Source organism: Phalacrocorax carbo, chromosome 16 (assembly GCF_963921805.1).
Source record: "Phalacrocorax carbo chromosome 16, bPhaCar2.1, whole genome shotgun sequence".
Classification (NCBI taxonomy): Eukaryota; Metazoa; Chordata; class Aves; order Suliformes; family Phalacrocoracidae; genus Phalacrocorax; species Phalacrocorax carbo.
In genome coordinates this window covers 8,632,982-8,659,693 of record NC_087528.1, presented here as the reverse complement: position 1 = coordinate 8,659,693, position 26,712 = coordinate 8,632,982, and the positions used below count along the sequence as shown (strand labels likewise).

At 64.9% G+C, this 26,712-nt stretch overlaps 2 protein-coding genes across 8 annotated transcripts in view; one reads left to right on the top strand and one right to left on the bottom strand.

Annotated features, from left to right (window-relative positions):
* The window catches only part of BAIAP2 (BAR/IMD domain containing adaptor protein 2), a 50,808-nt gene extending 48,300 nt beyond the window's left edge, over positions 1 to 2,508 (top strand). For all 4 annotated transcript variants that reach the window (XM_064467369.1, XM_064467366.1, XM_064467368.1 and 1 more), the window contains one exon: positions 324 to 2,508. In XM_064467369.1, coding sequence (XP_064323439.1) covers positions 324 to 393 — 70 coding nt within the window. In that variant the 3' untranslated portion in view covers positions 394 to 2,508. The remainder of the gene's footprint in view (positions 1 to 323) is intronic.
* On the bottom strand, positions 2,343 to 26,298 carry AATK (apoptosis associated tyrosine kinase). 4 transcript variants are annotated; one of them, XR_010375474.1, is made up of 15 exons: positions 26,140 to 26,298; positions 14,306 to 14,439; positions 13,003 to 13,144; positions 12,060 to 12,139; positions 11,802 to 11,920; positions 11,188 to 11,275; positions 10,814 to 10,947; positions 10,002 to 10,086; positions 9,133 to 9,254; positions 8,809 to 8,958; positions 5,544 to 8,706; positions 5,257 to 5,404; positions 4,930 to 5,187; positions 4,498 to 4,724; positions 2,343 to 3,624 (listed from the first exon to the last, which is right to left on the bottom strand). XR_010375474.1 is itself a non-coding variant. In XM_064467363.1 (14 exons), exons 1-14 carry the CDS (start codon positions 26,219 to 26,221, stop codon positions 4,696 to 4,698), a joined length of 4,734 nt encoding a protein of 1,577 aa, XP_064323433.1. In that variant the 5' UTR covers positions 26,222 to 26,298; the 3' UTR covers positions 2,343 to 4,695. The 4 variants fall into 4 exon arrangements, 3 of the variants coding, with proteins under 3 accessions (XP_064323433.1, XP_064323434.1, XP_064323435.1); XM_064467363.1 differs by having other exon boundaries at positions 2,343 to 4,724; XM_064467364.1 differs by having other exon boundaries at positions 2,343 to 4,724; positions 4,930 to 5,166.
* Between the last annotated feature and the right edge of the window lie 414 nt (positions 26,299 to 26,712).

The window sequence follows — 26,712 nt, the reverse complement described above, 5'->3', positions numbered from 1 at the left end:
GAGGAGCAGGGGGCAGCTTGTCCTGAGGGCTCTGCAGGGCAGAGCAGCTCCAGCTTAACACCTTCCCAAATGCTGCTGAACCCGGGCAGGTGGAGGGGACAGCGATGGTGGCTCCAGACTTGCCCACAGCCCCACTCAGGCTTGGGCTCAGCCTCAAAGCGCGCCTAGCACAGCCTCTGCTGTGAGCGGAGCTACCTTGGCTCTGCAGCAAGAGCTTTTCTGGGGTCTCGCCAGGTTGCTGCTCGCTGTGCCGGTGCCCCATCCTCACAGGCCCTGGTGCTGCCATCTCTCCTGCTAAACTCTGCCTTCCTCTTTCTCTGCAGAAACCCCTTTGCCAATGTCCAGCTGAAGCCAACGGTGACGAACGACCGCTCAGCTCCGCTCATCAGCTGATCTGGGAGCGCTGGCGCCCGTCATGCCACGCGGCACTTGCCGCCCCCTCCTCGCTGCTGCATGTCCGGCTTTCCAGGACTTCATTTTTAGGCGGAATTTATTTAATCCTGCTGCTTTGAAAGCCAAAGGCTAAACTAGTGCCCTAGTTCTCTCTTCTCTAGGCCCAATTTATTCCTCTCCATGGCAGAGGGTTAAACTGCTGCTGTGTAGCCCGTCCTTTGCCTGGGCAGAACTAGCACGATGGCAGCCCCCTGCAGTCCCAGCATGTCCCACTGCAGGGTTTGCTTCTAGCCTTAGCAGCACCTCGCTGTGATTGGGAGAATGGCTTCAGCTCTCCAGAGGCGAGCTGTGCTTCGGGCTCGTGTGGGGTGGAGGGCTGATGGCAGAGGGGAGATGCTTCCCCTCGCTCCCCCCCTGCCCGGCTGGGAGGGACCCCTGGGACAGGCAGGATAGCCTAGATCCCTCGTGCAAGCCAAGGGGGTGGTGGGAGCCATAGGCAGCTCCCAGGCTCCTGTGAGACCCCTGGGCTGGGAGGGGGAGGGACGCTGGCTGTGGGGTGCTGGCACTGCAGCCCCCCGTGGGGATGGGGACAGCTCCCCTCCTAGAGCTCCTGCAGTGCCAGGTCTCTGTATATAGTAGGGTATTACGGTACTGCTGTAAAATATAAGCTAGAAAAAAACCAAACAAACAAAACCCAACACTTTTGGAGGTGAGGGCTATGTTAAAGCGTGCCTTGGGGTGCCCGGGGCCATGGGGTGCCTGGTGGTTGAAGGGATGCTCCCCTCAAACAGACTCTCCTGTCCAGACCTCTTGCTTGGCTCTTTGCTCTTCCTCTATTACTAGGGCTGCATGAGAGAGAGAGAGATAAATATATATAGATATGTATATATGCTCACAGTTGCTAAGCTTATTGCTGGGGTGTGCGCCCCTGAGCGAACTGGTGCCTGGGCTGTTCCCGCAGCCCCCAGCTGCCGCTGCACCCTGAGCCGAGCCGGCACGGGGGAGATTGCAGCCCTTCTACAGGCACAGGGAAGAGAGGTTTTCCAGGCAGGAGCCATGTCTCCCATGGGTGAGCGGTTATGTGCCAGGCAGCGCGGGGGAGGCTGCACCCTCAGAGGTTTCGCTTTTTCCATTGTATTTGTCGTTTTTGCACTTTTTAATCAGTAGTGCACCACGGCCTGTTCAGTGGGTGCTTTCCTGAGCACAGAGAGTCCCAGGCGCGTGGGTCGCTGCCGGTGGGTTTCTGTGCACGCAGGGCTCTTTCCCAGTCAGATGCGATGGCTCATCGCTGCCATATCCCCTCTGATGGTTTTTTTTTTTCCCACTCTGTCGCAGGAAAGCGGCATCACCTGCGACTGCCTGGGCTCTGGCTGTGCGCAAGGGCTGGGTCCTTTGGTCGATGTGCCTCTTCTTCCTCTCCTGGGGCCGGAGCAGATGGATGGGGGACCAGATGGGGCAGGGGTGAGGGGAAGGGCTCTTCTGGGGCGTGGGGCGGCAGGTGGGAGAGGGCTGGGGGCTCACAGCCCGGGGGGGGGGGGGGCAGGTCTGGGGTCCCCTTGGCCACCAGACCAGTGTTGTCCTCTTCCAGCCCCATGCCAGGGGCTGCTGCCCTCCCCCAGGACTCCCGGGCAGCCACCTCAGGCTTCAGCCAGCCCCCGGGGCTTCACTGCGCCTCCTGGCTTGGTGGCACCTGCAAGATGCAATCTGAAATAATTTTTTATGAGAAAAAGTAATTTATGAACAATAAAATTCCCCACACAACACACACCCCTCCCACCCCCCCAGTGTTTTCCTTGGCCGGAGGTATGCGCCTGGCTCCAGAGCACCACTGGTCTCCATCCCGAGCAGCCCCAGTCCCAGCACTGGGCTGGTGCGCAGCGTCCGGCCCTGTGCAGGGCGAGAGCTGGCAGCTGCCTGCGTGCCGGGCAATGATCTGGGCAGCAAACGGCTTAACGTATTTTAAAAACTTTATTATTATTGGCCCGATGATATCTGACACACATGCTGGGAGCTGTATGGAAATCAGCACTGATAAAAAATACAGCAGTTATGACCCGTATTGATAAAATAGACAATGTAATAATAGCCTTTCTATTAAAAAAAATATCCAAGACACAGCTCTGTCCTCATGCTGCCCTCCAGAGGCAGGGACCTGCGGCGCCATAGACCAAACCTGGGCTGCTGGGAGGGGGGGTCCGGGGGGTGGAATGAGGGGTGGGGGCGTCAGGACCAGCATCCCACCGCCCTGGGTGGGAGGAGGGGCGGGGGGTGCTTGGGGCGTAGGGGGGTGTCAAGCAAATCCTGCACAACCCTGCAATGCTGAGCAAGTCCCCCGCACTGCAGGCAGGGCAGCACGGGGGTGACGGGGTGGGGGGGCCCAGCAGGCAGGGTGCTGCGAGAAGGGCACCCCAGGCACCCCATCGGGCACATCCCACTCCTGCACCCCACCACCACAGATGGGTGCTGTGCCCTCTGTCACCAGCCAGCACAGGGTGACGGCCCCCACCCAGCTGCAAAGCATTCAGCAAAGAACAAGTCTGGGGCTGGGGCGTTTCACGTGGTGGTGGTGGGTGTTACAGGCCAGGTTGGAGCGTAAAACACTTAAATAAAGCAATAATTGCCATCAGTGACTTGCCAACTGGCTGCCACAAGAGAAGCAACCAGCAGCGGCGGGGAAGTTGTGGGGCAGGCACAGCCGCCCTGAATTTTGGGCCTGAAGCTGGAGACCCCAGCTGTCCCACTGGGGGGGGGCAGGGCAGAGCCCCTTGCCCCCTACAACAGCCTCCTGACCGCTGAGAGGGCCTCACACGGGGAAAAGGGCCTCTGGGCTGGGCTGATCATGATGGTGGATGAAGAGTGTGGTAATGCCTGTGCGCGGCACTAGGCTGGCCCCACAGCGTCATGGCAGTGCCAGAGCTGTGCCAAGCTGGGGACAGGCCTGTCCTGCAGCACCGTGCCCTGGCGTGGAGCAGAACCCCACGGCAGCAGCCCCGTCCCATGTGGGTACATGTGTGTCTGTGTGTCCGTGCACACGCATGTGTGCCCTTGCCCCACGTTCATGGGGCGGCAGGAGCGCTGGGGCTGCAGGACACAGGGCTGGGGGCGAAGGGGCGGGGGGGGCAGGGAGGGGGTGCATTTCTCACCTCAGGGTTTGGTCTATAGACCCCAAAGGAACCAGCCCTGATTTCAAGGTTTCGCTCAGCTCCGCTTACTTCCATTTCCTTCTGGAAGCTGGAATTGCACAATTATCCTAAGCCTCAAATGAATTTTTTTTAAAAAAACAAACAAACCAAAAAAAAGGAATGAAGAACCGTGAGCATCCCCCCGCCCACCCCCTCCCCCACCTCATTACGTTTCTTTGGCAGCAATAACTTAAAATCGCATCAATGTAGGTGCAGTTGACAGCAAGTTTTGTTTTTAGGGTGCGTTTGGGGGGGAGTTTTGTTTGTTTTTTCTTTTTTTATCCTTTAAATAGAAAAATAGTCAGGTCGGTGGGTGCTGGGGGCCACCTGCCATGGGGACAGCCGGGACCACCCTTGCCAACCCTCCCCCAGCTGCTCCCTGCCACAGCAGGGCAGGGTCCCGCCAGCCCTTGGGGTCCTTCACCAAGCTGGGACTGCTCCCCAGAAAGCAAGGAGGGGGAGCTCCCCAGCCCCCTGAGCCCCCCCCAAAAGCCATGCTGCCCACCCCACCCGTAGAGGGGGCACAAGCGCTGGTGGCAGCAGCGGCATGGGGAGGGGGTGCTCGGGGTGCCCTCAATCAGCATCAACAGCTGGCAGCCCCTTGTTCGGGAACACCGTGGGGCAGCCATGAGGCAGCTGTGGGGTGGCCGAGCTGCTGCGAGGTGCAAGGCCAAGTGCATGGCATGGGGGGAACGGCGGGCAGGGGGGGTGCAGGGACAAACACCGCCTCGGGGAACACAGGGGCAAGCCATGGGGGGGACTTCGCTTGGGGGGGACACTCGGCAAATGTTAGCAAGATCAGGGCACTACCCTTTAAATGCTATAATTTATATATATATATATGTGTGTATATATATATATATGTGTCTATTTGTACACGCACAGCCACCCGCACACACGCGCACGCACGGCCATCACCCACCGCCTGGCCCCAGGCCGCGCCGGCCCCGCTCCCACTCGCAGCAGCAAATGATCTCCTTCCAATAAAATCTGCCTAAAAAAAAAATCCAGAGCGTGGTCTCGGAGCCCATGGCCGGACCCCGCTCCCGGCCCCGTCGTCCTCTGCCACACCATGCCAGTGCCAGTGCCGGGGTGACGCCCAGCCGGCGCCCTGGCTGGCTCACTCCCGGTCGCCATCTTCGCTGCTGCCTGCAATGAGCGGAGAGGCAGCGTGAGCGGGTCACGGAGCTCCCGCAGGACACCCGGCCCTTCAGAGGGGGTGGCTGTCCCCACAGGGCACAAGGGCAGGGTGTCCCAGTCCAACACGCCCCCAAGCTCCCACCATGGCTGGTGCCCGGGGGTGGTGGTGGGGCGGTCCCAGCCACCTGCAAGAGCAGCGTGTGGGGAGACTCACCTCCTATGGAGTCCATGTCCGAGTCAGAGACATGGGTGATGGAGAACCGGGACACTGGGGTGGGTGAGACTGTGAACCGGGAGAACTGGATGGGCAGCACCTGCTTCTGCACCGGCACCAGTGCAGGCAGCGCGGGCACGGCCGGGTCGGACTCTGCCAGCGTCCCCGTCAGCGAGGACATCAGGGATGGCTTCACTGGCATGAGCGGAAAGTCGTCGTCCCACTCAAAGCCACCGCCTGCAACACGGAGCACAGGGGCTGAACCCACGGCGGGGGTCACCCCAGCCTGCCCTGCTGTGGCCCCTGCTGCCCCCCCCGGCCCCTTACTCTCTTCTGAGGCATTGCCATCTGAGGACTCATCCGAGGCACTGAGCCTGTCCGCTGGGCTGGGGGGGCTGCCATCGGCGGGGGCCTGCCCTGAAGGCTGGGGGGACTCCGGGAAGCTCTGCTCAGCCAGCTCCCGCGTGGGGCTTTCCTGTACAAGGGGAGACAGGTGGGAAGGGACAGTCACTGGAGGCACACCTGGGCATGGCTCCTGCCACCAGTCCTCAGCATCCAAAAATGCCATGGGGCCGTGCCCAGCACCTGGCTCTGCCCGCCTCACGGCCACCCACCTGGTCGAAGAGGTAGATGGTAACATCATCATAGAAGGAGACAGCCTTCTTTTTGCGCTCCAGGTCCTCACAGAAGGCCTCAGAGATCAAGCTGGGCATCTTGAGGAGGCTGCGCAGGTTCCTGCCGCTCTGGCTCTCAGCCACCACGATGGGCACGGCCACTGGCTCCTCCTCGCTTTCCTCGCTCTGCTCCTGGATGTTGTAGCAGCGCAGTTCCTCATCTGACTCGTCGCTGTCCTCCGTGTCCTCCTCCTCCTCCTCCTGCTCCTCGCGGTGCTCCAGGGCGGCCAGCCGCGGCTCCCGGGCAGATGGGAGCGGGGTGAGGCCCGGGGGTGACTCGCCCCCCGGTAGCAGCGTGCTGGGACCCCCTGGCGCATCACCCACCCCAGCCCCCTCTGGGGGCAGCCCTGCTTCCCCAGGCCCCGGTGTGGGGGGCACAGTTTGTTTGCCCCCCTCTGCGGCACCCCCAAGTCCAGGGACACCCTTGGGCACGCAGAGCCCTCCGACAAATGCCGGGTCCCCAGGACTTGCTGGCACCGGGGTCAAGAAGAAAGTCTTGGGAGGCACAGATCCCGGGGGACAGGTATCTCCGTCAGGGTGCAGGGAGCTGCCCGGCACCGGCCCCATGCCGGCAGGTTGCTGATCAGTGCCAAACCCCTGCGCTGTGGGGCTGGCTGGGGCACTCCCACCCTCTGTCCCTCTCCAGTCCACTGCTGACAACCCCATTGCCGGTACATCCACTGCCACTGCACTGCCAGGCGCTGCCGGGGGGCTGCCAGGTGCGCCGGGGGGGTGCAGTGGGTCCTCTCCCGGCACGGGGCCTCGCCCCAGGTCCTGCACGGGGGTCCGGGGACCATCCTCCACCTCTGGGGTCTGGGACCCGTTGCTGTCCTCCTCGTCCTTGGGGCCACGGTCAGCCTCAGCGTCATAGTCAGAGAAGTAGGCAGAGTCACGGTAGGGATTCTTCTCGGCGAGGCTGTGCAGCTCAGCCCCGAGAGAAGTGGAGAGCCGTGTTTCGGGGGCCGGAACCTCGCCCTCGCCCCCCAGCAGCCCCAGGGGCAGCTTCCCCAGTTGGCCAAAGGCCTCTGGCTCTCGGGGCTCATGGGGCTCTTTGAGGACAAACTCAGGGGACTCATTGTTCTCAGTGTCGTAGCCGCTGTCGAGGGCTTTGGGCTGGCTGGTGGGCGCAAAGGTGGTGGGGCTGAAGACCTCGCAGGAGCTGGCTGTGGAGGGGATGTCCAGCGACTCCAGGGAGTCCGGCGTCCCCACCTGCTTCTGCAAGGACTTGAACGTTGGGGTTGCCTCCACCCGCTCCACGTAGTCCCCAGAGAAGTCAGTGAAGATGCCAGAGGTCAGCTCTGCCGTATCCTCGTCACTCCCCTCATCGACGCTGGGGAAGCTGGTGCTGGAGAAGGTCTTGTCTGGAGTCCGGTCCGTGTCACTGATGGCACACACCCCACTCTCAGCGGCAGCCTCCGCAGGCAGCGGCGCAGGCACCTCGGAGGCCTCTGGTGCGGGCTGGACGCCGTCTACACCGGGCTCTGGGCGGGGCTCAGGGTTCGGGGTGGCAGTGCCAGCCATGGGGGCAGCCTCCCCCAGCCCCAGCACAGCCGTAGCGTGGGGCAGCGGGCTGTGGGCAGGGCTGCTCCCATCCACACTCTCATCCAGGCGGGCATCGTGCTGAGACTCGGCTCCGGCTGGCAGGGCCGTGCCGGAGCCCCACGGTGTGCCGGGGCTGCCAGCCAGCGCTGCTGCCTCTGAGCGGCCGGAGGTTGATGAGTCATGGCTGTGCCAGGCCTGGCGCCGTGGGGAGGGCGAGTGGCACGGGGAGGAGGAGCCGCCGGCCGTGCCGAGGGCCTGATCCTGCCGCGGGCGACGGAAATCGTGGCCCAGCGGGGACCCCCCGAGCTGTGGCTGGCCGCGTGGCACCGTGCCCAGCGGCTTGGCCATTAGTCCCCGGAAGGTGATCATACGGCGGTAGCACCAGCTGTCGCCGGCCAGGGGTTCACGGGACACGGGGCTGCTGCTGCCAATGTTGTTGTTGGAGGAGCTGTTGGAGGCCCAGGGATGCCGCTGAGCTGGGGAGCTCACACCCTGTGGGCGGGGGGCTCCAGGGGGGCTATCCTCGCCCAGCTCCAGCGTCACACAGTCCGGATGGGCCCCACTCTGTCCCGGCAGTCGCCCGTCCGGCGGGGCTGCCCGTGGTTCCCCGTACGCCCGGGGGCTGTAGGCACAGTTCACCGATGGTGAGACGCCCAGGGGGTCAGCAAAGATGCTGGGCTGGAAGCCGGGGACGGGCCAGTCCTGGCTGCCTGACTGGGCAGGCTCCTCCTCCAGCAGGTACCCCTCGGCCCCATGGCTGGGGGACAGCTCGTAGCCCCGCGGCTCCTGCCCCGGGCAGGGGTAGGGGTAGTACTCAGCACACTCCCAGGAGCCCTCGCCCGCCGGCGCGTGGCCCAGCAGCGGCTCCATGCTGAGGGAGACAGTGGGGCTGCTGTCAGAGTCGTAGGCACTGCCGCGGGCACCCTGGGCTCTCCAGCAGGAAGGGGGGCGCGGGGAACCCCGCTCACCCGCGGGGCTGTAGGCGCCCATGGCATAGTCCAGCTCGGCACTGCCCTCCCCCGGCCCCTCGATGCGGATGTAGTACTCGCTGCCAAGCGAGGGGCTGTGGGCGCCCAGGATGGGCAGCACGCCCGGCGCCGGCAGGCCGGGGCAGCCTGGCGGCTTGCACTCATAGCAGGAGGGCGAGACGCCCAGGCTCAGGTGCCCCGTGGTCGTGGCTGGGTAGTAGAGGTCGTGGTAGCGAGCAGCACTGCTGGGGCTCAGGGACCCCAGGGGCGCCTGGAAGTGCTCGGTCTTGGTGTGCTCCCACTTGTACTCAAAATTGAGGCCATGGCTGGTCTCCATGACGGTGAGGATGTCATCCCCATCCGAGGGGAAGCCGTCAGCTGAGAACTGCTCCAGCAGCGGGAAGGAGGAGAGCTCGGCACCGTGGTGGCTGGCGCTGGCGCTGCCGTTGGGCTTCATGGAGTTCCAGCGCTTCTCGAACTCCTCCTCCGCCTCCGTCGCCCCTTTGGCGCAGAGGTAGGAGAGCAGGAGGTGCACCTCCTCTGCCGTCGGGCGCTGCTCCGGCTGCAGCCAGCAGAACTGCATCACCTCGTACCTGCCGCAGCGAGGGGCAGGGGTCAGCTGCAGCCCCCCGCCCACCTGGGGACAGGGAGAGGGAGGGGGCAGGATGCAGCTGCAGCCTGGCCCGGGTCCTCACCAGCGCTCCGACAGTGACAGCTTCAGCTGGGGCTTGGGCAGCTTGAGCTGCTGCTCCTTGATGGCATAGGCAAGCACTTGCCGGTCAGAGTAGTGGTCGTAGGGCTGGCTGCCCAGCTCAAACAGCTCCCAGATGGTGACACCCAGCGACCTGTGGGCAGGGTGAGATGCTGGGGACACGGGGAGACCCCCCCACCCCACTACCAGCCATCAGCCCCAAAAGCAATCCACCACGACGCATCCCACTGACGCTGCCCTCGTGCCAGGCACCTCCTGTGCCATGCCCAGCTGCAGTCCCCCATGTCCCCCCCCAGACCCTGCTCACCAGACGTTGCTGGACTTGGTCTGGTCCACGATGAGCAGGTTGCCATGCACTTCGTCGATGAGCTCGGGTGCGATCCAGCGCAGTGGCACCCACAGCTGGTCGGCCGTCACGAAGTAGTCATCCTGCCAAGTATGCAGGGTCAGTACGAGAAGAGAACGTCAAACCTACGTGTAAGGGACCAGCCACACCACAGCAAGAGCCATCCCTGGCCCCACTGCCTCCGCCCTCCCTGGCCACCCCATCACTGCACCCTAGCTCGCCAATCCCCCTGTCTGCTCCCTCCACCCAAGCACCCAGCCCCCTCTGCCTACTCCCCCCCCCCATGCCCCCATCCTGAGCCCCCTCCAGCCCCACAGCCTTCTCCCGCCACTCCCCCTCCACTCCCTGGCTGCGATCTCAGCCCTGCTGGGAGCCGCAGGCAGCAAAGAGCAGGCAGGACATACAGACAGCCCCCAGGCCAATGTGCTGGCAGCTGCCTGCAGGGACCTGGCCCTGGCAGAGAGGCATGTCCAGGCCAGCCCAGGCAGTAACAGGGAGTCCCAGCTGCATTGCACTCTGCTGGGCAGGGGGTCAGGGCACTTAGGGGGGGAGCAAACCCCCCTTCATGCTCAGGAGGAGCTGCCAGATTGGCAGGGGACAAGCCTGGGGGGGCAGCCTGGGGCACAGAGAGTCCCTTGTAGAGTGGTCTGTGGGATGGCCCCCCCACCACTGCCCCAACAAAGCCCAGGGGCCTGCCCCAGCACCACTGGGGAGGGGAGATGTGTGCGTGGGCAGAGCTGCAAGGCTCCGTGCAGTGTGTGCCTATGTGAGCATGCCATGGGGTCCCGGCACACAGCCCCCAGCCCCCTCCTCCCCCAAACCAGCCTTACTTTGTACTTGCAGTGCGAGAGCCCGTAGTCTCCGATCTTGACAGTCAGGTCAGCAGTGAGCAGGCAGTTCCGCAGGGCCAGGTCGCTGCCAAGCAAACCCCGGTGCTGTCACCGCCGCCGCGGGGGGAAAAGCGGACACCCACCGCCCTAGGGCTGAGGGTCTCTGCTCAAGGACGCCCCAGGCAGCACCGTGGCCGGTGGGCTGGCAGTGGGAGAGGCACGGCTGTGCAGCGGAGGGGCCAGCGGTCTCACTGCCAAACACTGGGTGTGCCAATAACCAGCTACCAAATGCACAGCAGGAATGCCTGTGCCGTTCCAGCTGCGCCTCCGTCTGTCCATCCATCATGCGCTGAGCCAAGCAGAAAGCGGGTGTCCCCAGGCAACGTGAGCCCTGGCACGGGGGCCAGGCACCCGGGCGGCTGCTCCAGCCCTGGAGGGGTCACGCAGATGGGGCACACGCGAGACCCCCGGTGCGGCAGGGCCCACCGAGGCTGGGATGCCTGTAGGAAAGTCCCCCTCTGGCACATCTGGGGACCCCACGTCCCCCAGCCACAGCACTGGGCACCCTTATGGGGACCCACCTGCAGAGCCTGGCTTGGGTGGGGAAGGTCTGGTGGTCCCTGATGGCAGCGCACCCCCTCCTCAACAAAATCACTGATGCTGGAGTCTCTGACTGCAACTCACTCAGCACCAGGATATTGTTGGGCAGGAGGAGCAGCGGTGGGGCGGGAATGCCAGCATCCTTGGAGACCCCACATATCCAGACCCTCCAATTCCTCCCCAGCCCCCCCCGGGGCACCAGGCCAGCCTACCTGTGGATGTAGTTGTTCCTGTGCAGGTGCAAGACACCGCAGGCCACCTCACACGCCATCCTCTGCAGGGTCAGCGGGTCCGGGGTCATGGCCTCAGCCCCCCGGCAGCTCCGCAGGTACCCCTTCAGGTCACCCTGCAGGGCAGTGCCACTGTCACCCTCCAGAGCACTTGGCCTGCCAGGGGCTCAGCCATCCCCAGCAAGGCAGAGCACTGCCATGCACCCTGTCTGCAGCCCTGCCCGCAGCCCTGCCCACAGCCCTGCCTGCAGCCCTGCAATCCCCTCCGTGGTACCACACGGCCCAAGATCATGCCCCGGCCCCACGGCAGCACCGTGGGGAGCGAGACGGGATGCAGGGGGACACACGGGACTCACCAGCGGGCAGAACTCCATCACCAGCAGGTACGGGGTGACCTCGGCACACTGGGCCAGGCACTGCAGCAGGTTGGTGTGCTGGAGGGCCCTGTGCGGGGCAGAGCGACGGGGGCACATTGGCACTGTGCCGGCCAGGGCGGGGGGACGGCAGCAGCCCCTGGGGAGCCATCTCCCTGCCGCCTCTGCTGCTCCGCTGGGGGCCAGCGTGGGGGCCGCTGGGAGTGCTGGGAGCGGGTACCAGCACGTCCCAGCACCCCGGGATGTACCACAAAGGGACATTTGTTCAGCTCTGCTGGGGCAGGGAACAGCTCTGTGCCCCCCCTCCTCAGCCCCGCTCTGCCCATGACCTCACCGCAGCCCGCTGCCCCCACACCGCAGCCAGCGGCTCCCAGCACAGCCCTTGTCCTGCTGCAATGAGCCCCAGGCAGGCAAGCGATGGGGCTGGGACAGAGCCACGCTGCCCAGAGAGCTCAGCTGGGCACCTCCATGGGGCAGCCACAGCTCTGCTCAGCAGCCAAACCTGGCAAGGAGGGAACCAGGCATCATCCAACAGCATCCCCACGCCTGGCTGTGCCCAGTGCAGCAGCAGCACTGTGGAGTGACCCCAGATGTACCTGTAGGGCTGCGCTTCCTCCAGGAACTGCATCTGGTCCTGCACACTGGCACTCGCCTTCAGCTCCTTCACCACCACCTGGGTGCTGCTGATGCCCGAGTTCACCTCCCCCAGGAACACCTGGGGCGAGGGACAGGCTCGTCCCCTCCATCCTCACCACATTCCCGGTCCTCACCCCAAACCCCATCTTCCACAGCCAGCACCCCACAGCCAGCCTCCCACCACGGTGTCCCCTCGGAACCCTGCCCCTGCTGCTCACCTTGCCGAACCAGCCATGCCCAATCTCCTTCAGGTAGAGCAGGCTCTGCCGCCCCAGGTCCGCCGACTTGAGGAGCTGCACTGTAACAGAGCACATCGAGCTGCCCGCGCGCCCTGCTGCCCGCAGGCCCACCCGCCCAGCCTGCCCGCATTACCCGCCGGTCCCGGCCGAGCCCTGGCATCCCCACCGTGCCACCCGGTGCCAGGCCCTCCACTGCCCCGGGGTGCTCCGGAGCAGCCTCCACAGCAGCCATCCCCAGGCACCCTGCATCCAGGGCATCGTCCTGTCCAAGCATCCTCTCACAGCCACGCTGGCCAGGCGGTGCAGGGTACTGGTGTCCCGAAATTGGGTGGCAGCTCCCTGCCCCTTCTGCTCCGCAGGGACCAGGGAGAGCAAAGCTGAGCCCAGCAGGAGCTCTGGCATTTAGCCCCTTCCCAGCCCCCCGCCCGGCGCAGGTCCTGCCCCTCGGGCACCCCATGCCAAGGGCGGGCAGCAATGGGGCCATTGTTGGGCTGCGCCACACCGCCTCGCACCGCGCCGGCTCCGCCACACTGCTGCCGTTCTCCGGGCTGGGGAGTGACGCTGAGCAGGAGGGGCGCTGCAGCTGGGTGCCCCCCACATTCCTCTCCCACTCACAGGCTTGTTTATGTAGGACCAGGGCTTGCGGGTGTCACAGTTTGGGGTGCCTGTGTCCCACCTCACCCCAGCAGGGTGCACACTGCCCCCCTGGGCGCTCCCCAGGGACCTCAGGTGCCTGTTCTCTGCCTGGGAGCTGCTCCTGCCAGAGCTGGAGCTCAGCTGGAGCCATCCCACCTTAGCAGGGGAGGCCCACCATCCCCACCTCTCCCTGCCACCCCCTCCCCACAGCCCAGTGATGCAGAACCCCCAACCACAGCACACAGGGGTCCTGCATGGACCTCCACCTGCCCCCGCCCCGGCTTACCTGAGCGTCCTGGCTGCTTGGCCATGGGCAAGGAGACCTTGGTGAGGGGCAGGACGTAGACCTCGGGGCCATGCTGGGGGGCAGGCGAGCCCTGGGCCGAGAGCTCCGTCACGTAGTCATCCCCCTCGGCGTTCTCAAACTCCTGGGCCGGGGGACGCGTGGGGGGCATACACCGAGCAGAGACAACTGACCCTATGGGTTCCTTGCTGCCAGCACCCTGCCCCACACATTCCTCTGCCCACCACCCCGATGGGCTTGCCTGCACCCCTTGCATCGCACACCCTCAGGCATGGGGAACCCAAAATCACAGCTCCCACACACACAGCCCTGCCTGCACCCCAACAGCAGACTCCCCCACCACGGGGATGGCCCTGGGGCAGGCACCGAATCCCCACCACCCTGGCACCCCATCCCATTACCTGGCTGTGCTGCCTGGCCAGCCCCCGGCTCCGAAAAGCCGCCTGGGCAAGCAGGTAGGTGATGGTGAGCATCTCTCCCTGTCCCTGCCCAGCCCTGCCTCATGGTGCGGCCAGCCCCACCGGCGGCGCTGCCCCGCGGCGTGCCGCGCACCGCAACCCGCCGCACCCGGGCAGCGGCCAGCCCCGGCCGTGCGCCCCTTTATAGCCATCGCGGGGGCACGAGGGGGCTCATTGTTCCCCTCCAGCACGACGAGGTGCTGTGGCCGGTGTGGGACGGTTACACAACTGCCCAGCGTGTGTCCCCCCCTGCCTGACCCCCTCCCGCCGCGGGCGCCACAAGCCTCCACAAAAATCCCAGCAATTAGGGAAAAAGCGTTTCTCGGCACATTCTGTGCCTGTGAGGTCAGGGTGCCTCCCACCCCCGGGGGCATGCGGGTGGGACCGCCACGGCCCTTAACCATGCCGTGGCCTGGCCCCAGACAGAGCCGGGAGCCGGGGTGGGTCAGGATACAGCCCGCAAAGATGTTGAGCCCCACAGATCCAGGCTCTGCAGAGCCGGGAGACCAGCTGGGTCAGGATACAAACCCCAGTGATGCTGAGCCCCACAGATCCAGGCTTTGTGCAGAGTGGGGATCCTGACTGGGTCCCACAGGGATACTAATCCCTGGCAGCACCCTGGCAGGCAGGGGGGCTGTGGTCCCCCTGAGCAACACTACCCTGAACCGGGACACATCCTGCACTGGCGCTGGGGCTGGTCCTGGCGGCAATGGGGGATCCTGCACCCGGAGCCTCCGGTTGCCTGTGTCCTTCACCCCACCAAGTCCCAGGGCAAGCCTGGCCTGGGGAGACCCCTGCCCACCACCCATCCCGTGTCCCCAGCTCACCTTGAAGCCGATGTCCCCCTTCTTGCAGCACAGGCAGGCCAACATGAGGAAGATGAAGGTGAAGAGCCCAGAGAAGGAAACAGCCACTACGGCCAGCGAGGAGGACCAGGAAAGCTCGCTAAGGGGGGTGCCGTCTGCGGGGACAGGAGGGGCTCGGCCTCAGGGCAGGGGGCAGGGGGTGACCGGGGGGAATGAGGCTGTGCTGGGTAGGGTCCTGCCTGGGTGGGGGGTCACAGGATGCAGGGGCATGTCAGGGCTTACAGGGGCTTTGGCAGGGACCACCTGGGGGGAGCTGGGGTCCCAGCACACACAGCACCCTTTGCTGGCTCAGCTTATGACCAGGATGGGTGGGGAGCCCAGGAGGGACCCCAGAGCCAAGGCAGGACCCTGCTGGCAGCCTGCAAGGAGGGGGACAGGGACACAGTACCCACAGATGCAGGGTGGCAATGCCACTCCATGGAGGGGGGGCTGCACTGGCTGGGGGTCCCAGGCAACCCCACCCAGCCGAGCCCTGGCCCCAGGGTTTGCCCTCAGGTGCATATAGCAACAGCAGCAGCAGCCCCGGGTGAGGTAGCATCCCCAGGATGGAGGGATGCTGCACCTGTGGGAGGTGGGAGGATGGAAAGCTGGTCCCCACTGCCCAGGTAGAGCTGGCTCCAGCCCCATCCCATCCGTGGAGCTCAGAGGTGAGATCCCCCAGGGGAAGGGTCTGCCAGAGATCTGCCAGCACTGCCAGGAGCCCCTGTCCCTGCTCCCAGTGACACCGACAGCTCTGCCTCTGCCCCGCGCCATCCGCTGCCAAGCACCACTGGGCAAACTGCAGCCACACTCCTGCCACCGAGCTCCAGCCAAGCTCCAGACCCCTGACCACCAGGATGGGAATGCTCCTGCTCCTGGTTGGGGGCCGCACCCTCCAGGCACCAGCACACCCCAAATCTAGCACCCATCACCCTGCTCCAGCCCATGCCGTGGCCGCATGGCCCCTCAGGGCTGCAGGGAGCACAGTGGCAGCAGTGGTGGCCGTGGCCCAGCTGCCAGTCCCCTCCAGGCCCCCACCACCGGCTGCAGCTGCCACATTATTATTCTGCCCAGAGCCTGCCCGAACAACCAGTGCGATTGTGGTGGGAGGAAGCCGGAAAGCCACAGTGCTGCCAGCAGAGCCAGCCTCACTGGGGACCCGCACGCAGCCCCACAGTGCCCAGCGCAATGCCCTCCCCATGGGACGTCAGGGCTGGGACAGGTGCCCTGCCCTAACCCACAGCCCCGCTCAGCCATACCCCCCAGCCTAAACCCTCATTCAGCACCGCGGTCCCTCTCCAGGTCACCGGTGCCGAGCCCCTCGGGGATGCTCATGGCACACAAGCGGCTCCCGTGCCTGGACCGTGATGCATTGTCCCATCACTGGCCCCTGTGACCACACTGCCCCTCTGCCGCCACCCACGCTGGGGCTCGACACCACGCTGCCAGCTCCCGTGTGTCCTTGAGAAAGGCACCTGAAGGGCACAGAGGGTCTGGGGGAAGGTCCTGCCACCCCTGCAGGAGCCGGCAGCACATGGCTGCTCCCACACACTGCCCGGCACCACACGGCGTGGGCACAGAGCACCCTGGCTCCCAGCACAGCGGTGAACAGATGCATTGGTCCCGCATGCTTTGGCACAGCCTGGGCCACGCCAAACTCTTTGCCGGCGTTTGCAATGAGCTCAAGAGCCATCTTCTAAGGCTTGTGGATGCAAAGCCGAACCTGGGAGGAGCGGGGGGTGGCGTTCCCCCTCCTTTCAGCTGGTTTCCATGGTGAACACACTTTGTACCACGAATGTCACCATTTTCCCTGGATAGTGGGACAGCAAGAGAGAAAATGACTCACTGAAAAGAGCCTTTTGAATGTCAATGGGGAACAGAACGCGGCGACAGAAGCCTTTCCAGTGGGCACCATCAGCTGAGCCGCCCCTCGGTCACGGCTCAGGAACCAGAGTGTTGCAAATGAACCACTCTCCAAACCAATGAGCCTGTGAGGTCTGGCTGGTCCTGCCTCAGATTCCCCACCTGCACAACTGGCATCCTGGAAGCCATGACCAGACCAGGGCAGGGTGCCAGCCCGGGGCAGGGGCACCACCACCACCACGACTGACCGCCACCATTCAGCTGCCTGGGCAAGCAAGCACTGCCCTTCCCTATAACTGCAGCACAGGCATTGGTATGGCGATGGGAAATGTGGCAGCACCAGGACACAAGGAACACCGGGGCACAGGGAGCATAGCTGGCTGCATGCGGTGTGAAGGACCCCAGGGCTCTCAAGGCAAGCTGAGGGCCCCGCCGCATCCTGCACCCCATCCTGAGGCTCTGCTCTCTGCTCTCTCAGGAGGAGCAGGGTCCCCTGGCACTGCACCGTGCCCTCCTCTGGCCTTGGTGCTTGGCACCAGCCCTGAGCTGCTCCCTGGCAGCCTGCTCAGACGTCTGCCCACCGCGATGGCCTCTGGGCCAAGGCCGGTGTGCCCAGAGCTGGCCCGAGCCAAGCAGTGGGTGCCGGTGGGCGCACACAGCATGGTGGCAGCGCTGCTGAGATGGGGGGTGCAGCACCCCAGGGCTGAGCCCTGCACACCAGGCTGGGGTAGGTGAGGGAGGGGTCACCACCCCAGGAGGGCTGACACCCCTGCACAACCCTGCCTGGCACCTTCACAACCCCCACCCCACCCCAGCCATGGGGGTCCTGTGGGGCATTTCCAGCCACAGCTCTGCAGCTCTTCCCCCCCTCCCCAGACCGCCTGTGCAGCACTGGCCTTGCCACAGGTGTCAGGCTGAGAACAGCCAGTTCGGTGCATCCTCCAGGCTGTCCAGCAGGAACTGCTGCATCACTCAGGCAGCCCCCAGCACCCAGGGCCAGCCCAGGCCAGTGACCTGCCCGGCAGTGGGGCCGGGATGCGCCGGCAGCTACATGCAAGCCAGGCAACACCAACCCCTCACCCCCGCCAGCCCTGCGGGGTGGGAACAGGCAGGGGTTTTGTGGCAGCAGCGAGGCCACAGCTCCAGCCCCAGGGGCACCTGCCCCAGCCCCAGCAAATGGGAGCAGAACTGCAACGGAGAGACGACCCGGGGGTGCCGGGTGCAGCAGGGTGCAGTGGGGTGCAGCGGGGTCCAACAGGGAGCAGTGGGGTGTAGCGGGGTGCTGCAGGGTGCAGCAGGGCGTAGCAGGGTGCAGTGGGGTGCAGCAGGGCATGTGCTGCCCTCCCACCCCATAGAGCTGCTGCCGCGCACCCCCCAGATGCCCGTGCCCCCCAGCCTGTTGCGTTGCCCACCCAGCCAGGTCGCAACCCCCAGTGCCGCCGGTTCCTAACAGGGATGGGAAAAGGCCGTGGGGGACCCCGTTGCGGGGTCCCGGCCCTGCAGCGCAATGCCGCTGCCCGCTTTGCCGGCCGCCGCGCAGGCAGGGGAGCACAGCCCTTCCCTTTGCTGACTCACGTTTGCCGGGTGCCTGCGGCCGCCTCGCCGGCCATGGCACGCTGCCGCTGGGCCGCTCTGCGAGCTGGGCTGATGCTGCGGCCGCCGCTCGTCTCTCCCCGGCGGCGAACGGAGCCCAGCACGGCGAGCAGCGGCTGACGTGTGCGGAAGGGACGAGCCGGGGGCTCCCGCAGAGCCCGGCGGCAGCTCAGGGCTCCCAGCCCAGGGCGAAGCCTGCACGCGGGGCCAGCCATGGGCAGGCAGCACCCGGCTTCTGCCCACCCACCTGGGTACAGGGCTGCCCAGCACCCTCCCCAACCAGGCAGAGCGCACATGATAGCGCTAGGGCAGAAAGCTGCAGGGCACAGCACATCATGATCCCCTGCTCCTGCCTGGCCTCTCGCTGCGGGACCTGGTGCAAGCCACGGTCCCGTGCCTCAGTTTCCCCATCTGTAATTCACAGAGGGTTGCTGCCCCCAGGACCACCGAGGGGCTGCATGGTGGGGTGAGGGCTTGCAGAGCTGCCTGGGAGGCGACAGATGCTCCACCACCTCGGGAGCATGGGCTGCACATCTCCCCCTGCCCTTTCACTGCCCCACCACGGCTCCCACCCCATCCCATGAACCTGCCAGGCCCTGCACCCCAGGGTGCAGCCCCCTGGGCTGGGGAACAGCACCCTGCAGCAGGTGCCCGGCTGGGAGAGGCTGGATTCAGGCAGGGAGCAGGGCAGGATTCGGGCAGGGAGCAGGGCTGAATCCAAACACACAGGCTCCAACTCCAGCTGTGGGCTCAGCGCTCCCCTGCCCCAGCAGCTCTCCCAGCACAGACACAGCCCTGGTATCGTGCTAACCCCCAGGTCCATGGGCAGCTTCCAGGAAAGCAATTTTACACCCCACAGGACAAGCGCTCTGCTCACCCATATGCATCCAGGCGGCAAGAAACCATCCGCTGCCATTTAGCATGCAAACGCGAGTCTGCGCCTCTCAGTCTGTCTGCAGCTCCAGAGGGAAACTGAGGCACCGGGAAGTTGGGCAGCATGGAAGAAGCAGGATGGCCCCAGCTGCTGCACCCCTGAGCCTGGATCCCTCAGGTCACGGGAGCAACCAAGAGCAGGGAGAGGGGTCGGGGCTGGCACTACCCACTGATGCCACCCGGGAGGCTGCCAAGGAGCCGGTACCCGCAGCATCCTCCACCACGATGCCATGGGAGCCATGCGTCCCCTTGCTGGCCAAAACTGGGGTGCAAGGAAGCAGCACCCTGCACCCCCCAGCCCTGGAGACCTTCTTCCACCCCAGAAACAGCCAGAGCCATTTGGGCAATCTCTCCGGTGATTAATAGATCAGTTAATTTTAAATGCAAGGCACGCCTTGTTAATCTGTTCTCCTTATGTATCTTTTAATGTGGGCTTATTTAACCAATGCAGAAGTATTTTAAAAGGATTGATTCTTGCCTCTTAATTCTGGTTTTATCATCTTGGGATGAATTAGCAGTAAAAAAATAATTAGATGGAAAATAAAAAAAGATGATCCATCATTTTCTAGTGTGATGAAATAAAAATTAGGACTGTAATAAGTACAGGCCAAGCCGCATCATTGTTGTGCATACACCAAGCATGTCAGTCCGACTAGAAACAAAAAATCAAGTTCCTCCATCAAAGCCTGCCCTGCTGCAGAGCCAGGTTTCCAGCCGATACAGCCCAACTGTGATCAACTTTCTCCATTTTCTGAGAAAAAAAAAATATGAAAAAGCATGCAAAGCAAGGTTCAATTGATTATTTAGACCAAATTCTCATGCTTGGTGTTTTATATCAGGTCTAAATCGGGCGCTGTACAGCCTCCCACGCCAGCAGGGATGCTACGGCTGCATCACGGCAAACCCACTGTCCCAAGAAGCAAGGAGCAACCTCAGCCCTTCGTGCCTGGGGGGGGGCACCCACCTCCCCTCCACGCCGTGCCCCAGCAGGGACCCCACCAGCCCCATGCCGGGAGCGGTGCCGGCGGCCGGTGCTGCCCGCGAGCATGGCACCGCGGTCCCGTTGCCAGCAGCGTGTGGCACCGGCCGAGACGAGGCTCTCGCCAGCCGGCAGAGCAGCGTTTACGTAACAGCGGGAGAGAGGCAGCGTGGAGCGGGGCAGCCTATTTTTATCAGAAATGCTCGGCAGCGTTATGAAACGAGAAGCTTTGGCTCCAGAACGGAGCGGTGGAGGAGCAGGGCCCTGCGCAAGAGGCGGCTGAGGGGCAAGCGGGCAGGGGGATGCTCCACGGCGCAGGCAGAAACCTGGGCACGGGGTCCGGCAGCTGCAGCAGCCCCAGAGGGGCTCTGCCCCAGCCACAGGCCACCCCTCCCTGCCATCAAGACTCAAGCTGCCCTGGCAGAGAAGCCGGGGGCTCCCCTCTTGCCTGCCCCACACCTCAGAGCTGCGCGGTGCCTTCGCCACGAGGATCACCGAGCACCTGGCAGCAGCCATGGGCACGTCACAGCCCTACACACCCAAACGCCACCCGGGTGGGCTGGGCAAGGCGTGCGGAGGTGACCCCAGGGATCACCAGCAATGGGATCCTCCATGGCTGCCACAGCCACGAAGCTGGCAGAGCGGGAGGTAGCCAAAGCCGCCCCAAGCCGCAGTGGCTGGTCCCAGCCCCAAGCAGCAGCAGCATGTGCCAAGGGCCCTGCATGGCCCTGCCAGGGCACGGCGGCCAGGCACAGCATCTGTCCTGCACTGCCACTGCTAGGGCCACTCACCTGGGTGGGCACCGGGGAGACCCCCGTTCCCAGGCAGCCACCAGTGTGTCTCCCACCACAGGCCCGGAAGGCCAGCACAGCCCAGAGCCCAGCTGCCCCAGCCCATGGTGCAGCAGGAAGCAGGGCTCAGCATCAAGGATGCTCAGGGCATGAACGAGGGGGATGCGCAGCACCAGCCAGCCTGGCACCTCTCTGCACTGTGCCTGCTCTCAGCCAGCCCCATGGCGCCGAAACCACTCATCACCCACGTGCACAGGAACACACAGACCAAAAAAAACCCCTAATTTGCTATAGCGATGGCAGCAGGGATGACCAGAGGGCGGGAGCAGGTCTCAGCTCTGCTCCTGACCACCCTCCTGGGGTGCAGCCACCACAGCTGCGGAGCAGGCGGGCACTGGGAGAAGCACACAACCCCACAGGTATTTTGGAAAGACAAAGGGCGCAGAGGTTGACATGGCAGCCTGGCAGCAGCACACCCCAGCACAGCCGGGATGGGAGCCTGGGAGCGCCCATCGGAGAGACGGTCCCTGCCCAGGCGTGGAGGGCAGAGCCGGTCCCTGCCCAGCCAGGCGGGCAGTGTTGCTCCATTTACTGCATTTGCATACACTGGAATTTTCCTTCGCTCCAGTAATTAAAACAAACCACTTTAACAGGGCTGCCAGCACCAGGCTGCAGAGGAGGATGCCGGCCACGGCTGGCAGAGGGGAAGGGACGGGAAGTGGGACCCCCTGATGCTTGGTGCCTTCATCCCAGGCTGGGCAACGGTGGCTCTGCAGGAAATCCTGGACCTGTTCCCCCTCCCTCTGGTGCTAAGCCCTCCCACGCCCACCAGCCCCACGTCCTCTTTGTCCCTCAGCCAGCCCCGAGCATCACCATGAGCCCTGCACCAGCTCTGGTGCAACCCGGGATGCTCCCCGTCCCTCCTGCGCACCGGCCATTGGGCCAGGCTGGAGTGGCTCTCAGAGGTCTGCCGATGGCAAATGATATTATGGCAGTAATTGCCCTAAGACGGCCACGCAGCATGCTCTGCTGAAGCTTCCCTGGGCTGTCAGGGGGATTAATGCCCAGAGGAGATTTATTTTCTTGCCACCAGGCATGCTGAGTCAGCACAGCTCAGCTCCTCTCCATGCCAGCCCTGTCACCCTCCAGCCCCACGTCGAGCTGCAGCCCCACAGGGTCCCTCTGGCTCAGCCTGCCATGGTGGGGAAAGCCCTGCTGGGGACATGCCGGGGTGTTTGCTGGGGCAGGAGCAGCTGGAGAAGAGCACAGCCGCTGAGCGGCTGCAGGACACGGAGAGGATCACCATCCCTCCATCCTGGGCAGCGGGTCCCAACACCTCTGCATGCACACACCGAGTTGGTGCAGCCCAGGGTAGAAACAGTCTCAGCCGCGGAACGAGAGTGGCCCAACAGCCCCTTTGACCCGAGTTCGGGAGCTGCCTGACCTGGTGAGGATTTTCCAATCCAGGGAATTAGCAGGATTGCGAGGCAGCGTAACACGAACGAGGCAAAACCTGGGAAGAGCAAATCGCCTGCTCTGCCTGCCCTGACCGGCAGGCAGCCAGGACCGGGCGGGCCCCCAGCTAAATGCAGATCCCCCAGCTGGATGCAGACCCCCCCTGGCTTAATGCAGACCCCTCGTGTCAGCAGGAAGGACGCAGCCATGCACACAGGTGCACAGCACAGCTCGCCCCCCACCAGCCCTGAGCCGAGCAGCACATTGGTGGTGCCATTTCTGCCCCATGTTCCCTGGTGCCGATGGGGCAGCAAGGCCTGGGCCAGGGCAGGCTGTGCAGCACGGCGAGGCGGGCACCGGACTGGGACGAAGGGACTGCTGCTCTGGCACATGGTGTCCCACAGAAGCTGGGACTGCCGGGCAGGGAGCCCGTGAGTCACAGCCCGCTCCCGCCCCGGGAGCACAGAGCCCTTTCAACCCCGGCGTATTAATTTCTTCTAATTGGCTTTGACAGGGATCCGTATCGGCTTCCAGAATGCAATCGCCCGTGTGTGCAGGGCGGGGGAGCGGGGAGGGAGCGGCACGCAGAGGGAGGGAAGGAGGGGAGAAGGGGTGAGCTAAGTGGCACCCCTGGAGGAGCGGTGCTGCCGGCTGCCTGGATCCGTCCTCCCCGCCGAGCGGGACCCAGCTGCCCTGCTGCACTGCAGAGCTGCGCCAACGCCATTTCCCACGGCAGCCCAGCTGCCAGGCTCTGCCAGGGCAGGGGGCTTGCCGCACGCTGCTGCCCACCCCGGCATCCCTGCAGGCACCAGGACTCACCCTGCTGCCTGTGTCTCTGGCTCCTGCTGCCCACCAGTCCAGACAGACGGACAGACCCCGCGCTGCTGGCACCTCCTGCGCACCGTCCCCTCGTGGGAAATATGTGGCAAGATGGGACGCCGGCCACAGTGATGCCCTGGCTGTGCAGGACGGTACACCTCCTCATAGCCGCCACCTTCATCTCCCACCCGACGAGCTCCCACCTCCCTGCCCCAGATCCCCCCAGCACAAAGCCCAGACCCAGCAGCACCTTCCCCCATCCTCCCTTGGCATCAACGGCAGCCAGCAGCACAGCTGGTGCCATGGTGGGAGCACAGGGTGTGCCTGGCCCCCATTTGGGCTGCCGGGGTCCTTCTGGGTGCTACAGCCCCTTTGCCGCCACAGTCCACCAAGTCACTTCCCATCCCCGTGCCAGAAATGGATGGTGATGCCGGACATGGGACACCAGCACTCGCTGAGCTGTTGCCGCCACGTGGCCTGGGGCAGTGGATGGCAGCGTGTGCCAGCCGGGACCAAAAACCAAAAACACAGGGCTGAGGGCACCCCCAGGCCCTGCCTTAGCCTCGACCCCCATCTGCACCCATCACGAGCCCTGGCTGACCCCGGTGCGGGTGCGCTGCCCCAGCACACACACCCCCTAGATCGCAGGGTCCAGGAGCCAAGTCCCGTAGCTGGAGCGGGGAGCGGTGACACCGCAGCCACCAGCAGCCAGCGATACCTTGGGATGGGGAGAAAGGCCAGGGCAGCTGAGGGAAGGAAAAAAAGGGAAAGAAGAAATAGGTGGGGGAGAGAGGATGTTTCTCACGATTTCAAAACACACTCCTGGGTCTGAGACAGGCAAGTGTGGGCTGGGAGCAGGAAGGGCAGCCAGAGCAGGCAGGGTAGGCAGGACAGGCAGCGGGGTGAGGAGGAGAGCAGCCCATTCCCCCAGCAGAGATGTCCTCATGTCCCTGAGCAGCTGCCATCGGCTTCTCTGCGAGAGGACGGGTGCCATTGACCCCAAAGCAAAGCACTGCCCACCCCAGTGACACAGAGGACTCGGCACTTCTGCCCAGTGCCTGCAAGCAGTGTCCGCTTGGCCAGGCTGCCGCAGGTCATGGTGCTTCCAGGGCAGGGAGTGGGCACCCAATTCCTGCGGGAAGCCTAGAAGATCCAGGCTCCAGGTTGGGGCAGGCAGCGTGGCGGTGCCTCTCACCGGTGGGGCAGTTTGTGCTCTGCCAGTGGCTCCGGTGCTCCACGTGGGAGTATCTCTAGGTCTGGCCTGTGCATGGGCACAGCAAGACAGGAACCATGAGGCCACCAGGCTGGGACCCATCCCCAGAGCCCCCAGTGCCAGGAGCGTGTCTATCCCCCAAGCGGTGCACACCAGCCCGGGCAGCCAGCACAGCCCGATGCAGGTGCTTCTGATGGCCGAGCCAAGCAGCCTCACCAAAAACACAAGCTGAGGCAGGAGCATGGGCTGCTGTGGTGGTCAGCATATCCCTTCAGCACCCCCAGGTGACACTGCTGTCACCGTTCCCCACTGCCAGCTCAGCCTGGCACCGGTGCCTGCGGCTTCCCACCGTCCCTCCCCACGGGATGCAGGGAGCGTCTCTGCTCCCCTCCTGGAGCCAGAGCCCCCAGGGCTGTCCTGTCCCCCAGCCACGGTGCCACGGTGCCACTGAGCCCCGCAAAGCACTTCTTCCCCTTCCATGCTGGCACAAGCAAAGCCCAGGGAAACTGGGCTGGCACAGGCAGGCAGCAACGCTGCGCAGGCAGGAGGTGCTGCCAAACGGACAAAATCAACAAAGCCATGAAACAGAGAATATGGTTTGTTCCCCCCTTAATTCCTCTCCCTGCCGGTAACCGTGTGTGGCAGCTGTACGCCGGCGGCTGAGCCCTGGGCCCGGGCGCACGGCAGCACGGTGATGGGCAGCGATGGAAACCTTCTTGCAGGAGGATTTTTAAATCAAACATGCCCTGCAAATCCCCAGGTTGATGGGATTAGCATAGCAAATGGGGTGCCTCACGAAAACCCAAAGAAAAATCATAGCGGAGGCTGAGGACAGTAAACACAGCTCCATTCCCAGTGCTACCACATTTTAGATGCAAATAAAGAGGTTTCCTCTTGAGCAGAAATCAATGCCAAGCAGGCTGGGAACAAAGTCTCCGGCAACGGGGACGTGGTTTGGTGAGTCCTGGTGTGGTTCATTTTTAAATCCCTCCATGGATTCAGACCATCCCCAGCCGCTAGACCCAGGGCCAGGGCAGCGGGAGCAGCATGCTGCAAAGGAAAGAGGGACCAGGAGCCCGACTGGGAGGGATGCGGGAGCCCAGAACTGGCAGCCAGAGCCTCCGCCACCACCGCGTCCGGCACCGGCAACGCTTTGCCTCCTTCGCGGTGATGGAGGAAGCGATGGGAGAGGCAGGGGAGCCGTGGCACCACCGCTTGGCTGCCAGACTCTGACACGCGTTTTCCCCGGTTTGGTAAACAAAGGGCCGGTGCTGAGCGTGCTGCCAGCCCCGCAGGACGTCCCCACGCCTCGCCGGGGCTTCCCACCTCGGCGGCTGCTCCGCGGGCAGTGGGTCCCACGCACGAAGGGCTCCCAACGCGGGTGTGATCCCTGCACTGGCGGGGAGGCCAGGCGAGAGGTGGCCGCTGGCGTTTGGCGGCCGAGGAGCGAAAGGCAGAGGAGCGGGGGAGGCTGCTGCTGCAGCAGCCCCAAAACACGCACACAAAAGCCAGCCCCTGCTCTGCTCCCGCGTCTGCAGCATCTTCCTGCAGCTGCGACGCGGCCGAGGCCGTAACACGGCACCTTACGTAACAGCCTGCACCCCAAAACCCCCGCTCCCTGTCCCCCGGCACCTCGGCGAGCCCCACCGGCTCTCCCAGCCAAAGGGGCCACCACCAGCCGGCGGGCAGGCAGGCGTCCCGGGCAGCGGGGGGCTCAGCCCCGGCCACCGTCTTCCTCCCTCTCACCATCACCATTATTCCTGTTGTTATTATCCTATTTCAATGCGAGAGATGCCTTCAGAGCCAGCGCAGCCCCCGGGATTCCTCCGCCCGGGGAACAAAACGCCGCCGGCTGCGGCAGCGGTCCCCCCGAGGTGTCCCATCGCGGCCCAAGGCGGCGGGTCGGGAGCCCAGAAAGTGACATTTCACGGCGATGGGGACGAGGGCACGCTTCTTTCGCGGTGCGGCACGGTGTACCGGCACGGCACGGTGTACCGGCACGGTGGCGCGGGGCTGAACCGGAGCCGAGCGGGGGGCACCCGGGAGGGACCCCCCCGAGGGTACCGGGATGGGATGGGGCGGGGGGGGGGCCGGGGAAGCGGGGCACGGAGGGGCCGGAGCCGGCGGGGGAGATGCGGGTACCGGGTAGCCCCGGTGCTGCGGCACTCACCGGGGTCGAAGTGGGAGCTGAAGGCGAGGCTGGGACTGAGGAAGGCGGCCGACATGGCAGCGGCGGCGGCGAGGCGGCCCATGGCGCGGCGGCGGCGGGAGCCTCACGGCCGCCGGCTGCCGCTGGCCCCGCGCTGGGCACGGCGGCGGCGGCGGCGGCGGCTCCTCCTCCATGGCGGCCGCCGCGGCCCCGCGCCCCGTGCCCCGGGGAGGGGCCGCGCCGCCGCCGCCGCCGCCGAGGAGCGGGCTCCGGCGGGAGGGGGCGGCAGGTGGCGGAGCCGCGGCCCCGGTCCTGCACCGGGACCCGGCGATCCCGTGGGACGCGCCGCCGCCGCTGCCCCCGCGCGGCCCGTCCGGGGCAGAGGGAGGCCGGCGGGACCCCCACGGCACCGGGACCCCCCCACACACACACACGGGGCGCAGCCGCCCCCCTGGCCCCGCGGAGCTGTTCCGGTGCTGACCTGCCCCGGACACCGCCGGCTTCCCGGGGCCGGTAGAGATGGGACCGGGGAGAAGATGGGTGGCTCTACACCCCAAGCCACCACCCCCCACCCCCCAGCCAGTCCCCCACTGC

Excerpts from the sequence above, each read along its gene's own strand:
- AATK (XM_064467363.1), bottom strand. The coding sequence starts at position 26,221 with ATGGGCCGCCTCGCCGCCGCCGCTGCCATGTCGGCCGCCTTCCTCAGT. Across the intron at positions 12,140-13,002 it reads CAAGCAGCCAGGACGCTCAG|TGCAGCTCCTCAAGTCGGCG; the intron begins GTAAGCCGGGGC and ends GCTCTGTTACAG. Across the intron at positions 11,921-12,059 it reads GGCATGGCTGGTTCGGCAAG|GTGTTCCTGGGGGAGGTGAA; the intron begins GTGAGCAGCAGG and ends CCCTCGCCCCAG.